Here is a 14,846-nt window from a genome sequence, read left to right as displayed (position 1 = left end):
ATCATTTCGAAGTCAGTCTCATGGTTATATAGGTCTGTTGTGTAATTTTTAAAAAATACCTGTGGTGATGTGAGCAATGGATTTATTCAGGATGGAAGAGATGACTGTGTATAGATCTATTTATGAATGGTAGTGTATGCACTCTTGATGATTCTCAGAATTTGAGAATAAATATCTTCTATTATGTATGTATGCACCTGAAGTTTGGCTTTGCAGTGTGTAATTTATTTAAAATGTATGTGGGGTTTTTTTGGTAAAAAACTGTTTTTATGTGATTTTTTAAAAGCCCTCTTTCTATAGGGATTCTAATAGGAATCTAGGCTTCCTATTAATTTGTAATTTTTAGTATTAAAGAAAACGCCATGCAGTATCCTCATCCTTTGCTAGATTTCCTTCAGGGACCTTGGAACACTTTATGGACAGTAAATAATGCATTGCCTCTTAGGAGCAAAGAGATATTTTATTACATACTAACCCTACAAGCTACGTATTAAAATAGCCTTGAACCATACTGGATATGATTTGAAACAGAGTGTGTTCTTCTGTCAGAATAAAGAATGAGCCGGTTTAACTGATCCCTTTCAGGATACGTTTGAAGGTTAAGCAACTACAGATCTCGGCTAATCTGATGTAATCTGCTGTTACTAAATGGATGTCTACGTTCACATTCGTAGCACACTGCCCATGAGTGCCTAGGAATAAAGTTTTCAGATTTTTTTCATATCTGTTCTGCTGAGAGGAAGCCATGTATCTTTTTATTTACTTCTACCTCCTAATGAGCTTTTTTGAAGAAGTGCATGGCTTTTGTCCTTCACAATGCACTTGCGTTTACCATGGCAGAAGTGATGGCACTGGAGCAAGGTACATATTTCATTATTTGTTATACAAAGCAATTTATAAGGAGAAGGGTTGAAGAAAGTAGAAATAACATTTGCATACGTTGCAAATTAGTTTTAGCATAGTTGAATAAAAAGTATATTTTACACTTGTGTTATATGGCTCGCGGTGTTTCTGAATAGCAGCAGATGGTGATTATGGCGTTGTACTTAGCAAATAGCTACTCTACTCTAGATCTTCAGTTTTTGCCGAAGGCAATTTCTTTCTGCTCCGTGATTTTCCTACTATTGTAATGTCCTTCCTATTTCTACAAAGTAGTTGTCTACTGTAAAGTGATTCTGGTTTACATAAATACAGTAGTTTCTTCTTTTTTTTTAATCTGCAGGAAAATCAGATAATTTTCGGTAATAAAGAGGTTTATTTGAATTTTGATGATCTGGGTATTGTCATGTTACTTTTGGGAAATACTGTTTGTCATTGCGGCTTACTGTCACAACCTATCTAGTCTAAAGCTGCATGAGGAGAAAGTAAAATAGAGGAAGAATATAGAGAAAGAGGGAGAAAATTAAAGATGGGCTTATTGAGGGGAGGGGAGTCTTCAAGCCAACATGGGCAAACAGTGTACCCCAAAGAAATGGAAGCATGCTGATTCCTGAAAATGCTGACAAATCCCATTTCACTGAAATCAGCGGGAGGAGAAAGTTCTTAGCACCTCTAAGAAGCAGGTAATTTCTATGTAGACACCAGAAATAGGGCTAGAATGCTCTCCCCTAGGTAAATATGCTAACACTTTTGATTTTCAGTCTATTCTGAAATTGCCTATATGTTGTCTATTGTCTATATAGACAAATACTTTGAATCTTCATCATGCAGAAAAACTAGAAATTAGTAATCCAATATTCTGAATTTTACTAAAACATGTCATGCAGTTCACAGTTGAGATACATGCATGTATTATTCCTTATACCATGGCTTCTGTTTTTCAGTTATCAATAGAATGATGGACAGAAGACGGTGTTCACGTGCTTTAGAATAAAGCAAATTAGATTTCATATGAAAGTATCATTGCTAATTTGTATTCTTTTTCTCTTTATAAAAAATCCCCATTTGTCTTATCAGTTTTTCAATTCAGAGGGCTGCTCTTGCTAGTAGCATTGCAGAAAGTAATAGCATTTGCTTTTAAATCTGAGATACAAATTTCTGAGAAAGAAATGCCAATCTCTCTCTTGTTTGTTTGTTTGTTTGTTTGTTTGTTTTCCCCCTTTGGATGCAAGGTCTGTGCTCTGTAACGATCCTGACATGTATGAGATCCCTGTGAACGTTCCTGTGGATACCGTAAAACTTCGTATAGAGAAAACTGTCATACGAAGGATTCCAACTGAAGCCTTTTACTATCTAGTAGATCTCAAATACCTGTGGGTAACTTACAACTGTGTAGCCAACATTGATATCAGCAGTTTCTATAACTTGAAACAGCTACATGAGCTACGGCTGGATGGTAACCTGCTCTCAACTTTCCCTTGGGAATCGCTGGCAGAGATGCCCAACCTACGGACCCTTGATTTACACAACAATAAAGTGACCAGCATTCCTGCTGATGCTGGCCGGTACCTGAGAAACCTCACCTACCTGGACATATCCAGCAACAAGCTAACCACCTTGCCATCGGACTTGATGGACATTTGGCCTCCCTTCTCAGAAGCTGTCCTGCCCAAGAACACAGACATTCTGGCAACCCAGAGAGTCATTTTGGGTATGTTAAACAGCCAGTCTCGTTCATTATTAAAATATACCTAAATGTTAAGATGCAAGTGAGAGCAGGGAGGGGACCAACCTGGGATTCAGGAGAGTGGGTTTTATCCAGATCAGTCTTCTGTGATTATTTATTTATTTATTTTCTGTTGGTGGCAGAAAACTATAAAATGAAGATTGACCTCCATGGAGCGACCTCCATGTATATTATTATCTCAAGGTCATAAAACTGAAGTGAAATCTATGGGATTCCAGTCTACAGGAATACAGGCCACCTGGTATATTCAGTATCCATAAAAATGCAGGACTTCTAAAAATTTTGGTTTTGCTGACATTTCCCTCATCACTGTCTGGTTGCAACCACAAGCATCTCCATTTGCAACTGGGTTTTCCAGTGACTCACAGGCCAAACAAGTAGTTAGAGCTGATGCTCATATGAAGCCTGTCCTGAGACCCAGAGTTCTAGATAGTGGTGGTGGCTTAAAAGAGTCCAGCTCTGCTCTCTCCGTGACTCCTGTTGACCTTGTGTTGCTCTAAAGCTGACTGATTATCCTGAAGCTTTTCCCAATTTACATGTTGCATATGGGAGAGAGAATAGGAATCTGTTCCCTACAACTTCACAGTACTTTTTATAGCATTTAAAGTAAGTATTTAAGAATAGTTTGGCCAGACTCTTCCGCAGTTTCAGAACATGGATGGAACAGCTCTCTCAATAGCGTTCTCTTCTGTCGCTGTCTATGTCCAAGTTCCTGTTTTGATGTTTTTGTACTGTAGCATAGTGGGTGAAAGGGAGGAAAAGAAGCTGACACTCCATAAATTAACTGCAGTAGTTCTGTACCCACTGGTAGAGGTCTGCCCTGCATTGGGCTGCCCAGTATTTCCAATTTCTTGACCTGAACCCCAACTCTCCAGTGTTCATTTTTTCACCTCCTCTGTTTCACAGCAGAAGCTGCAATTTGAAACTCTCATTCAGATGAGGCTGTATATAAGTCACTTCATAAATGCAAGTAGGCTGAACGAGTTCCTCACATACACGATAACTGTAGGTTTGCAGCATTAATAGGATCTTCGTTTATTCAGGATATATTTCATATATTCAGGATCTTCGTATATTCAGGATTCAAAAAAAAAGAAAAGAAAAAGCTGTAAAACTAAATCCAGCTCAGTACGCCTTTCCCCGTGCCCACACGGAAGGGTACAGGAGGCAGTAAAGTAGGAGCTAACTGTGCTAGATCTAATCTTCCTGATGATCTCATGAGGGAGTCCCAGAGGTTATTTGGTTTCCTTACCTTAAGTAGCTCTCACCACTTAAAAACCAAAAGAAATAAACAAACAAAAGAACACAAAAAACAAACACCAAAAAAACCCCAAACCACACATGCTCTTCTCTCCGCTTTGTTGGTGCAGGCACTTTGCCAGCCTCCCCTAGTCCTGGAAAACCCTCTGGTGCCAGCATTGAGTTCTCTAGGGACTTGGATGTGACCTTTGGATCATTTTCATTTATGAACTACAATTGGGTTTGAACACAGATCTCCAGAGGGGAATACATGCTGGGATCAGACAGCACCAGCTTCTCTTTCTTTAACGTTACATGCTGAGGGAGGCTCTGTGCAGCGATTGTAGTTTTGGATCTGAGAATGCAAAATGCCAGGTAGTACTGTCATTGTATTGCGTTGAGTAAGTCTCCCTTAGGTAAGCTGTGAATAATTAGCTGAATTTTCTCTCATTGACTTCATAGCCTTATGATGAGTGTATCTCAATGCAGACAGACAGTGCTTGCTATATAAGAAATTCTCTAGCGAGTAAAACATCCCCTTCCTCTGGAGATTAGGAAGTGCGGTGCTCTTTATGCTGTGGGTTACTTTGACAAACTTACTTAGTCTCCGCTAAGTGTTAGCTGTATTATCTATAGTACTGGAGCTTCTGAAGTTGTAGTTATGCAGAGGCTCATCCTTAGGTTGCCGTTGACGGACTGTTGCAAAGCAGTTCTTTTTCAGGAATGAATGGTTAGTAGAAACTGTCAGGCTAGAAAGATAACCTAGGAGTTGAGATGTCTCTATCATGCTCCAGCCATAGGAGATGTTGGCTTAGAATGACAGGAGCAAGATGCGCTCGGTGGCATTGTTTCCTCTCTGACACCCCTCCTGACTCTACCGGGATTGCTGGAGCCTGAGGGAGCAGAAGTGTATCCCACAGATGCTCTCCTCCTCCTCTGAGGTGGAGGTAAGGGTCACAGGGATGTGTGGTCAGGAAGGATTTCAAAAAGGCTTCTAGCCTTCTGGGATGCAGATCCGGATGAACTCAACCGTTCTGGTTAAGTCAGTACCGTTCTTAAAGCTTGCGGCCAGATCATTCCAGAGCCTTCTCTGGTAACCTCTTCCAGTACTTATCTATCAGGATAGTGAGAAAGTTTCTCTTAATATCTAACCTCAATCTCCCTTACTGCAAACTAAGCTGATTACCTATTGTCCTACATGAGATGGACGTACAGAAACACTAATTACCATCTCTTATAGTAACCTTTCATACATTTTCCTTCCCTGTTTGCCGCCTTAACCAATCACACCATTTCTTTCAGCACTTTCTTATGGACTGTGAGGCTTCTTTAAAAAAAATTTCTACCATAGTTACTGGTTCCCTTTGGACTCCTTTGTGTTTAAAAAAAAAAAAAAGGTTTCTCTTAAAATGTGATGCCCACAATTGCAGGCAGTGCTTGCTTTGGTGCTCAAGAGTGTCCTGTGTTCTCCAGCCGTTCTCTGTGGCAGCGTTCCGCCCGACCTATGTGCCCACACGGAATGGCATCTGCAGACAAGAGCTCTGCCAGAAGCTGGAACCCAGAGCAAATAAATGCTGTTTTTGTCTAGTCGGGAAAACAGCAGTCAGATTCTACTTAGTGTAAGAAATTATGGCTTGAGCTGGCCATAGTTCTCTCCTAGTTCTGGCAAAACAAGATTGTCCCTTGTGTTTAATTAACAAGATCGACAACAGCAAAGCCCCAAACCCAAATGTTTGTGCGTATATATTTTTTAACGCCAGGAGGCAATTTTGTCTTCAGTGTCTTGACTGAGCATCAAGAAGGTTGCACGTAAGAGAAAGTTCAGGCTCCCCATGTCTACTTCAAGGACTCTTGGAGGAGCCATGGACTACTTTTGCCAGGGGACTGGTAGGTTAGCATCTCCTTCTTCCAATTCATAATCTCTGCATTTAGGGGCTTGAGTTGTTTTTGTTTTTTTTTTTTTAATTACCTCCTACTGTATGATGTTCCTCTGTGTGGACACTATGCTAAATGAAAGAAGGTCAGGGAATGGCTCCTGACCCTCTGGGCAAGTGGCTCACTCTGGCTTTCTTTCATCCACACAGTTTAGGGCCAGCTCTCTTTAAAGCTGACTGACTGTTCCACACTTGGTAAGATTTATCCCTTGGTTTTCAGTGGGCTCTACGGGATGCTGCAGTGACTCTAAAATGTAACTGGGTGGGTGACTTGAGGCCCCACCTCGAGTGCTGTGTCCAGTTTTGGGCCCCTTCCCACAAAAAAGACATTGAGGGGCGGGAGCGGGTCTGGAGAAGGGCAACGGAGCTGGTGAGGGGTCTGGAGAACAAGTCTTGTGAGGAGAGGCTGAGGGAGCTGGGGGTGTTCAGCCTGGAGAAAAGGAGGCTGAGGGGAGACCTTCTCACTCTCTACAACTCCCTGAAAGGAGGGTGTAGCCAGGGGGGGTCGGTCTCTTCTCCCACGGAACAGGCGATGGGACAAGGGGAAATGGCCTCAAGTTGCACCAGGGGAGGTTCAGATTGGATATCAGGAAAAATTTTGACGCTGAAAGGGTTATTAAGCCTTGGAATGGGCTGCCCAGGGAAGTGGTTGAGGCACCATCCCTGGAGGTTTTCAAAAGCCGGGTTGACATAGTGCTTAGAGACATGGTTTAGTGATGGGGGTTTTTTATCAGAGTTAGGTTGATGGTTGGACTAGATGATCTTAAAGGTCCCTTCCAACCTAGACAATTCTATGATTCTATTTTTCTTTAGTTCAGGCTGCCTGAACTAATCTAAGCATCGCATCACAACCTATTGAATTGTGCTTTTTATATATAAAATAGCAAGGCTGTGTTGTGTTCCTGGGGGGCTGATAGGCATGCAGGGTAGTTTGGAGGTGCAAAGCCTGTTGCAGTTACGCTGGGGGAAAGAATAGGATAGAGACAGATGTCCTTGGTGTGGTCTCATCCATAAGCCCTTCAGGGAGCAGTCCATCAAGTGTGAACTGTCCCTGGAGCCATGCCTGGCTTTGTCTTGGAGAGCGCCCTTTGGAACAGTTCAAAACAAAGCTGTGGAGTGAGCTGACAATTAAGCAGTGGAAATGATCGTGAGACCAGTATGTGAGTCCATCTGGCCCTTTCTTGGTTACCTCTGGAGCTATAGCCTTATATACATTGCTCCAAATCACAGCTAGCTTTCAGCGTTGGCTGCTGCACAAAGATTGAAATTTCTGGCGTGAATGATGGCAATAGCATTTTCCGTATGGAAAATTACATCTGGTGAGTCGCTGAGAGGAACAGAGGAATCCAGGATTTGATAGAGTGGCAGTTAGATGAGATCTTGCCTCTGTTGCATGTAGAAGTGCCAAAAAACTTGAAATGCTGCAAGTCCCTCAGGCTCCCAGCTGTTAGACTGTTATATTGGGTAGATGCTGCTTTTCCTGAACTACTCCCTAGCAATTACTGTGTGTAGGAAACACTGGGACACAGTGCGGGAAGTGGGCTTTACTGTTCAGAACCACGGATGAAAAATTTTGGAGCTTCAGCTGGAAGAGAGCCTTGGGTGTAGGTTGGCCCAAGCTGTAATGAAGATTTCCGTCAGCCCAAAACTTGAATATTTCACATACTGGCATTTTACAGCCATTGAAAAGCAATATATTATACAAATTATGGTCTGAGAGTGGTTACTGATTTACAAAGGAAATTTTGCTCGTAGCTACTTTGAATCCTAAAGTCCATATTGACACAGCGTGGGGAAACCCTGCTTAGCGAGGAGACTGCAAAAATGTGCATGCACACAGACATAAACATATATTTGCCATTGCTATTGTACACGCAAGCATACATATAAATGTGTGAGAGTAAATTGAAAATATAATAAATCTAGAATAAAGAAAGGTTTTTAGAGCAATTTCTAATCCATATTTAATGTTAAAATACACTCCAATGGTATATTGCAATGCATAAATATTTATTAACATTTGTTTTGCCTTGGTTAGTATTTCTTCCTCAGGTCAGCAAGCTGCCTTAATATTTCTACAAAATAATCCAGGGTTTATAAAGACTTGGTGTTCCATCAGATTTCTCTTCTCTTCGATAGCTAACTGAAGTATAATCAAATTCAATGTTTTATCCTTGCTTCCAACTCAATAGTGCTTTCATCTTTTCATTTTGGGAATTCACGTGACTTGATGACTTACAATGGCTGTGCAAGTTTACTAAAAATAATGTGAATACTGCCAGATATTGGCAAGACACAGATAAACAGAAGGTATGAGCCATGGAGGCAAGCAAAGAACTCCTGTATCTGTATATATTATATGTATTTATATAAGTCCTGCTTCTTTATCCAGTTCCACTGGGGAGCATGATGGATTGGGGAGATGAGGTCACTAACTGAAATAACTCTCTTTTCGCACTAAAGCACAGAAGTACAGAGTCTTCTGGGACTATGGCTTTCTTCTCAAGCTTAAACCAGGCCTTCTGAGATGGTCAAGCCTGTGTCCCAGACTGGACTAAACAACCATCCAATCTCAGGGCTATCCATCTTTGCTTCATCATTCCTTCTATTTTGTCAATTTCTGATACTTTTTGTTACTTTGGGACACTGGGAGAATATGAAAGCCATCTATTTATATATATGTTAGGAAAAATTCCGTCACCAAAAGGGTTGTCAGGCTCTGGAACAGGCTGCCCAGGGAAGTGATTGAGTCACCATCCCTGGAGATATTTAAAAGACGTGTAGATGCGGCACTTAGGGACATGGTTTAGTGGTGGACTTGGCAGTGTTAGGTTTATGGTTGGACGTGATGATCTTAAAGGTCTTTTCCAACCTAAATGATTCTATAATTCCATTTGAAAGACCTTTGAGCGCTGCTAGTATAATAATAATAATCATAGAATTATAGAGTGGTTAGAGTTGGAAGGGACCATAAAGATCATCAAGTTCCAACCCCCTGCCATGGGCAGGGACACCTCCACCAGACCAGGTTGCTCAAAGCCCCATCCAGCCTGGCCTTGAACACTTCCAGGGATGGGGCATCCACAGCTTCCCTGGGCAACCTGTTCCAGGGTCTCACCACCCTCACAGGAAAGAATTTCCTCCTAATATCTAATCTAAATCTCCCCTCTTCCAATTTAAAACCATTACCCCTTGTCCTGTCACTACACTTCCTGACAAAGAATCCCTCCCCATCTCTCCTGTAGGCTCCCTTCAGATATTGGAAGGCTGCTATGAGGTCTCCTCGGAGCCTTCTCTTCTCCAGGCTGAACAACCCCAGCTCTCTCAGCCTGTCTTCATAGGGGAGGTGCTCCATCCCCTCTGATCACCCTCTGATGGGGTTTTTAATAATAAACCCCAGTATAACAATAATAAACCCCATCCTTTCCTGCAGCAAAGCTTGCATAAGAAATATTTTCAGTAGTGTTTGATTTAAGGAAGAATCTGCTGCCTGGTATGTGGGATGGGGGTCCTACTGATGCTGCAAATCTGTCCTGGTTAAGGCTGTGGACCCAGAGTTCCTGCCCTGCCACCGGCTCGTAGCACAGCTGCCCCGTGCTTCTGTCGTCTAGATAGCAGAAGGACCATGGTGGGAGTTCATATGCATTTTAGTAGCTTTTTTTATGGAGTAACTCTGCCAGTTGAGGCCTTGTTTCAAGGGGATCCTGTCTTCCTTCTTATACCTTAGGGGGAATTTAATTTTCAAACGCTCAGTCTCTTTCTTAACATAGAAAAGAAAATTGACCCATTATAAGCAAGTGAGAATGCAAAAAAAATATTACAGGAATATTGTCTCTAACTCTCTCTCAGTACAAACTAAAGCTTCCCTAATTTAAAAGATGAGCACAAACAGTTACATACATGTGCGTGTCTGGGCAGAATTTTAACGAGCACAAACAGTTGATGTGCTTAGACATAAGGAAAATATCTGGATTGTATCTTTTTTCCTTGTAAATATATGTGTGAAGTTCACAGGAAAAAAATTCATATTTTGGAGATTATTTCTTTCTTTTTTTTTTTTTTAACGAAACACAGTTGCTGATACAGTTTCCTTGATTTCTCCTTCTCCGTTCCAGCGGGCAATAAGTAGTGAATAGATGTAAAATCTCTTATGTCTGGAAGGGGTGAAATTGGATTGTGATGTCAAAGTCATGGAATCTCTTCAGGTCAAGTCTTGTTTTAAAGAGGGGATTAATTGGGGTTTACTCTGGTTTTAACCAATCACTGCCATTGTGCTTAAAATAACCTAATCTTGGTCAGGCGATAAAAGGAAGCAATAGTTAATTATTCATGTATTGTTTCATCTACAGGTTTCTTCCAGAACAAAACCCGGAATTTTTCCATTATCTGTTTTGGTATTTCCTAAAAATACACACTGCTATTAGCAGGTGCTTCAGGAGTTTTTTTTCCTCTTAATTTTTTTTTAATTAATGTGACTTGTCTGTTGCGCTAACCAGTAAATTCAATAGTGACAGGCTCTTGCCTACCGTCCTTCGTTTCAGACTGTAAGTTCTGCTTATTGTTAATACCTGAAAAAAATGAAAAAAGTGCTCCCAAAAGTATAAGTCAAATGAGAAAATACTTGACCTCGTGTGATACGATGTGTGGTGTTTTACCTGGTGAAGCTGCTGTTGCTCTGTGAAGGTCAACCTCGCAGAGTAATCGATACCAGCTGAGGATTTAAACTTATATTCCTCAGAAATGGCTACTCTGTTTCACCATAATAAGTTCACCAAGACGGAGAAGCCTCTCATTCAAGGAATTTGGAATCAAGAGGCAAGTGTTCTAGCCTCTAACGGAAGAGGAGAGTCAGCATTCTTGTGTGCCATCATAAAAATGTTGTAGTCGTCAGCTTTTTTTCAGGGTCCTCTGCATTTTCTACTCTTCTGCCATTCTTTTTGAGTGTATTTCAGAGGTTGTCGTAAATTGAAGCCAGATTTCTAAGAATATTGGTATAGTTCAGAGCCAGATAAGAATTTTACTGGCCTAAAGCCTTTTCTCCTTAGCCTTTATCCTTTTTTTCAAGGGGCAGAGATACTTGTGTAAGCTCTTAAATTCTCTGCAAGCATTGAAAAAAGGGTCTGAGAACATCAAACTGTAAGAGCCCAAAGAAGAACTAAGAGCAGAGGAGAGCGATGGGATGCAATAGCCCTGAGAAGCTATCTTTCCAGAAGTCACATGCAGGTGAAAATGTATCTTCAGTCTTAAGACATCTTTTCAAAGTGGTTTTTCCTAGATAAATAGCAAAGTTAAGGAAAGGCACTGCCAATATGTTACTGTGCTCCTGTAAGCTTCTGCGAAGAAAAAAGTTTAGCTTAATAAACATTCGTACTGTTCCTCCTCACCTCTGCAAAAACTCCCCCACCAATCAGCCGAACAAAAAAAGACACATGGAAAGAGAAAAGATGAATGCAGAATCCTTGGTTGTACTTGGTGGAAGTCATGCGTCGTACTATAATCACAACATCCATATGTAGCCTGACAACAGTTTTGTTTTGTTTTGTTTCCCCTCCTCCCTCCCTGCCTCAGGTTTGCAGGACAACCCATGGTTTTGCGACTGTCGTATTTCAAAGCTGATTGAATTTTCCAAAATTGTGGACAACTCGCTTGTACTTCTTGATCCATTGGTCTCATGTAGCGGACCCGAGAACCTGGCAGGAATCTTGTTCCAGAGAGCTGAGTTAGAGCAGTGTCTTAAACCGTCCGTGATGACGTCAGCGACGAAAATCACTTCCCCGCTGGGAAGCAACGTCCTGCTCCGCTGCGATGCGACCGGGTACCCAACACCGCAGCTTACTTGGACTAGGTCAGACAATATACCAGTGAACTATACAGGTATAATTGCTCTTTTATAGGAAACGGGAGAGCCTGAAATTGTCGGGTTGCTTGTGCTTTGACATCATTGTAATGAGCAACAAGGGGCCACGTATTGCGTCAAGCTGGCGATTTTATCTGTGCAAGAGCTAGTTACGAAATTCTCTGTCTAGATCTTGGTCTGAACAGGTCCAACAGACTGTTCTGACTCTGGGTGTCGTCTGTAATAAGAACAATGTGGAGGGGGAAAACGGATGAAGCGGGGGAAGGATAAAGGAAAATGGAGGTTGGGATAGTTGGGCCCTAACTCAGAAGCTGAAAACCAGAAAGGAGAATTCGTTACTGGAATCTCCATTTTGGTTCAAAATGTTTGTGTTAAAAAAGCTAGAAAGGCCATAACTGAGCCACTTAAAACTCAGCATTGTAAACATAGGATTTTCCAAAATCATGTTTTCTGTTATTTGCACATTTATTCTTCATTTCTGACAAACATCTTGAATGCTAAAGAGGCTGTGATTGTCTTACATCATTCTAGTTACTATGATAGAGATCATACAGTAACTTAAATATAAAAAATGTTTCTTGCTAGTGCCAAGCGTTATCTTAAATTGTAGGTCTGAAGAAGGTAATAGTCCAAAGTACTGAAATATCTTAAAACAAAGGTAATTTCCAAACATGTTTTAAATGGCTAGTGTGTTCAATGTCACTTGAAGTCAGTCAGACTTGTATTTGCCAATCACTTAGCAGTTCTAAGACATTTGATTTCCCTTTATGTGGTTTTGTTTTACTTAGTGAAACTGCAAATTATGTTGTAATTCCTCCAGACATTCAATTCTATTTTGACCCAAGCTGAGCACTTTTCTGCAATAGTGTAATATGTTTCAAGGAGTTCCATAGTTTGGGGGGGGGGGGGGGGTTGGTTTGTGTTTTATTGTTTTTTTAAGAAGTTTAATACACGTGATTCCTTCTAGCAGAAATAACTTAAGGGAAGAAGTAGTCTAATAACAGTTACTTTCTCTTCAGCTCACTTTTATAATGTTTTTCTCTTTTTATTTTCCTGTAGTAATTCAAGAAACACCTGGAGAGGGTGTCAGATGGTCCATAATAAGCTTGACAGGGATTTCATACAAGGATGCAGGAGAATACAGATGTAAAGCCAAGAACTTGGCAGGAATGTCAGAAGCTGCTGTTACCGTCACAGTGGTTGGTGTGGTTACTACAACTGTGTCACCACAGAAGTATGGAAGGAAGCAAGAGGCAGAGAGACAGAATACCACTCAGGAGGAATCCGAGCAGGAACCTGAGAGGACAACTACACCTCTTCCCACCACACCAACCACCACAGCACTGGTTAGCACTGAAAGATCAACGAGCATCAGGTTTACTGACAAGAAGCAATCCAGGCCCATGTTCGATGGAAAGAAAAATTCAAAAGCAGTGACAAATGGAAACAAAAGGCAAACTGGGGAGATAAGCAAGAAAGGTGAGGATACAAAGTTGACTGGGGAGATAAGCAAGAAAGGTGAGGATACTTCATTGAATACAGCAAGTACGGTGGAGCAAAATGTTACTGTAAAGAACCTAAGAGTGATCAGTGAAACTGATGAAAGAGTGACCTTAACTTGGAAAACTGTCAACGCCACAGGCAACTCTGCAGTGACTGTGTTATACTCAAAGTACGGCGAGAAAGATATGTTGCCTCTGAGCACCGATTCTAGCAAAAACAAAGTCACAATTGATGGCTTGCAACCTAGGACTCAATATATGGCGTGTGTCTCACCCAAAGGAGTGCCACCTACGGAAGAGCAGTGCATTATTTTCTCCACTGATAGGTTAAATGATGACAGCAGCTCTCAGTTTTCTATTCTGATACTGGCCAGCAGTGCAGCATGTGTGGTTGTTTTACCTTTGATATTTTTCTTACTCTATAAAGTTTTAAAACTTCGTGTGAAACCAAAAACTGCAAAGGAAGCTGACCTTGCAAAAGAGACCTATGTGAAATTTGAAACACTGTCTCTGAAGCCTCGAACAGTGAATGCAGGAGAGCAGCTCTGGGCACGAAGGTACACGGATGAGTCGGAAAGACTTCTCCTTTGTTCTAGGTCAAGCATGGATTCTCAAATGACCTTCAAAAGCGAGGGCTCTAGGTCTGAGTATCTGTGTTGAACATAGGTGAGGGTGGAGGAGATGGAATATACAATAGGGAAAATTAATCCAAAGTGATGGTACTGCATCTGGAAGCAGATGGTTGTCAGAATATGTATGCAGTCTACTGGATGGGGAGGGTGGTGGGTGGGAGGGAGAATAGAAGGAAAATGTTGCCAGTTTATTTTCTTTTTTTATGTTTGTGACATTGGATGTGAGGGAATGATGTTCTTTAAAAGATGAATACAGCATGAAGTTGTTGCCTGGTTAAAGATCTATTTTTTGTTTTCATTAAAACATCATTCTTTTTTCTCTTCTCTTGTTTTACTGTATGATGTGCTAGTTGCATGTATCAAACATTATTCACAACCTTCGTAAAAAGTATGTACTTAAAAATAATAGGAAAACAGTTTCAACTATATCTATCGAAGTCAAAACTTTATCTGAAGATGCAAGTTTTCTTCTGATACCAGCTTGTGCTTTGAGATGTCATACAGCTCTGTTTGTACAGTATCTTGGGCTGGAAGTGATCTCAGGCCAATGCAGACTGAAGCTAGGTAGCCACAGCTTATGGACTCTTGAGAGGTACAATACACAGGTTGTGATTTTGCAGATGCTACGGCAAACGAGCATTTTTAGTATTCTGAAGCTCAGGTAAGACATCATTATGAGTAACTCTGTGAGAGATACTAGATATTAATAATGTTAATTTACATCAAATGATCTTATTGTAAAATCTCAGCCTTAGAATTTACTTGGATGCATATGTCTATATACCTCAATTTCAGAAATCTCTACAAAAAGATTTTGTGGTACTGTGTAATGCAACACACTTTCTTCTATACCTATATATTACATAGATATTGCACAATACTGTGTACTACAGTGTAGTAATATAATACATTTTGAGATACCATAAGAGGAGGTCTTGTCCTCAGGTCATGTTGGATGTGTAATGAAGTTCAATGAGCACAGTGAAGGTTAATTGTGAGCATGCTTCCCAGTGTTTAAAAAATCAGGTATTAATATTGCTAATAACGATGAATGTG

At 40.9% G+C, this 14,846-nt stretch overlaps 1 protein-coding gene across 2 annotated transcripts; it reads left to right on the top strand.

Moving 5' to 3' along the window:
• Positions 1-652: 652 nt before the first annotated feature.
• Positions 653-13,818, top strand: LRIT3 (leucine rich repeat, Ig-like and transmembrane domains 3). 2 transcript variants are annotated; one of them, XM_074148190.1, is made up of 5 exons: positions 746-861; positions 2,112-2,590; positions 11,368-11,673; positions 12,716-13,135; positions 13,175-13,818. In XM_074148190.1, exons 1-5 carry the CDS (start codon positions 746-748, stop codon positions 13,816-13,818), a joined length of 1,965 nt encoding a protein of 654 aa, XP_074004291.1. The 2 variants fall into 2 exon arrangements, with proteins under 2 accessions (XP_074004290.1, XP_074004291.1); XM_074148189.1 differs by having other exon boundaries at positions 653-861; positions 12,716-13,818.
• Positions 13,819-14,846: the final 1,028 nt, after the last annotated feature.

The sequence above is a fragment of the Numenius arquata genome, chromosome 5 (genome assembly GCF_964106895.1).
Source record: "Numenius arquata chromosome 5, bNumArq3.hap1.1, whole genome shotgun sequence".
Taxonomy (NCBI): Eukaryota; Metazoa; Chordata; class Aves; order Charadriiformes; family Scolopacidae; genus Numenius; species Numenius arquata.
Note: the sequence above shows the minus strand (reverse complement) of the source record. Positions and strands in the feature narration are given on the sequence as shown.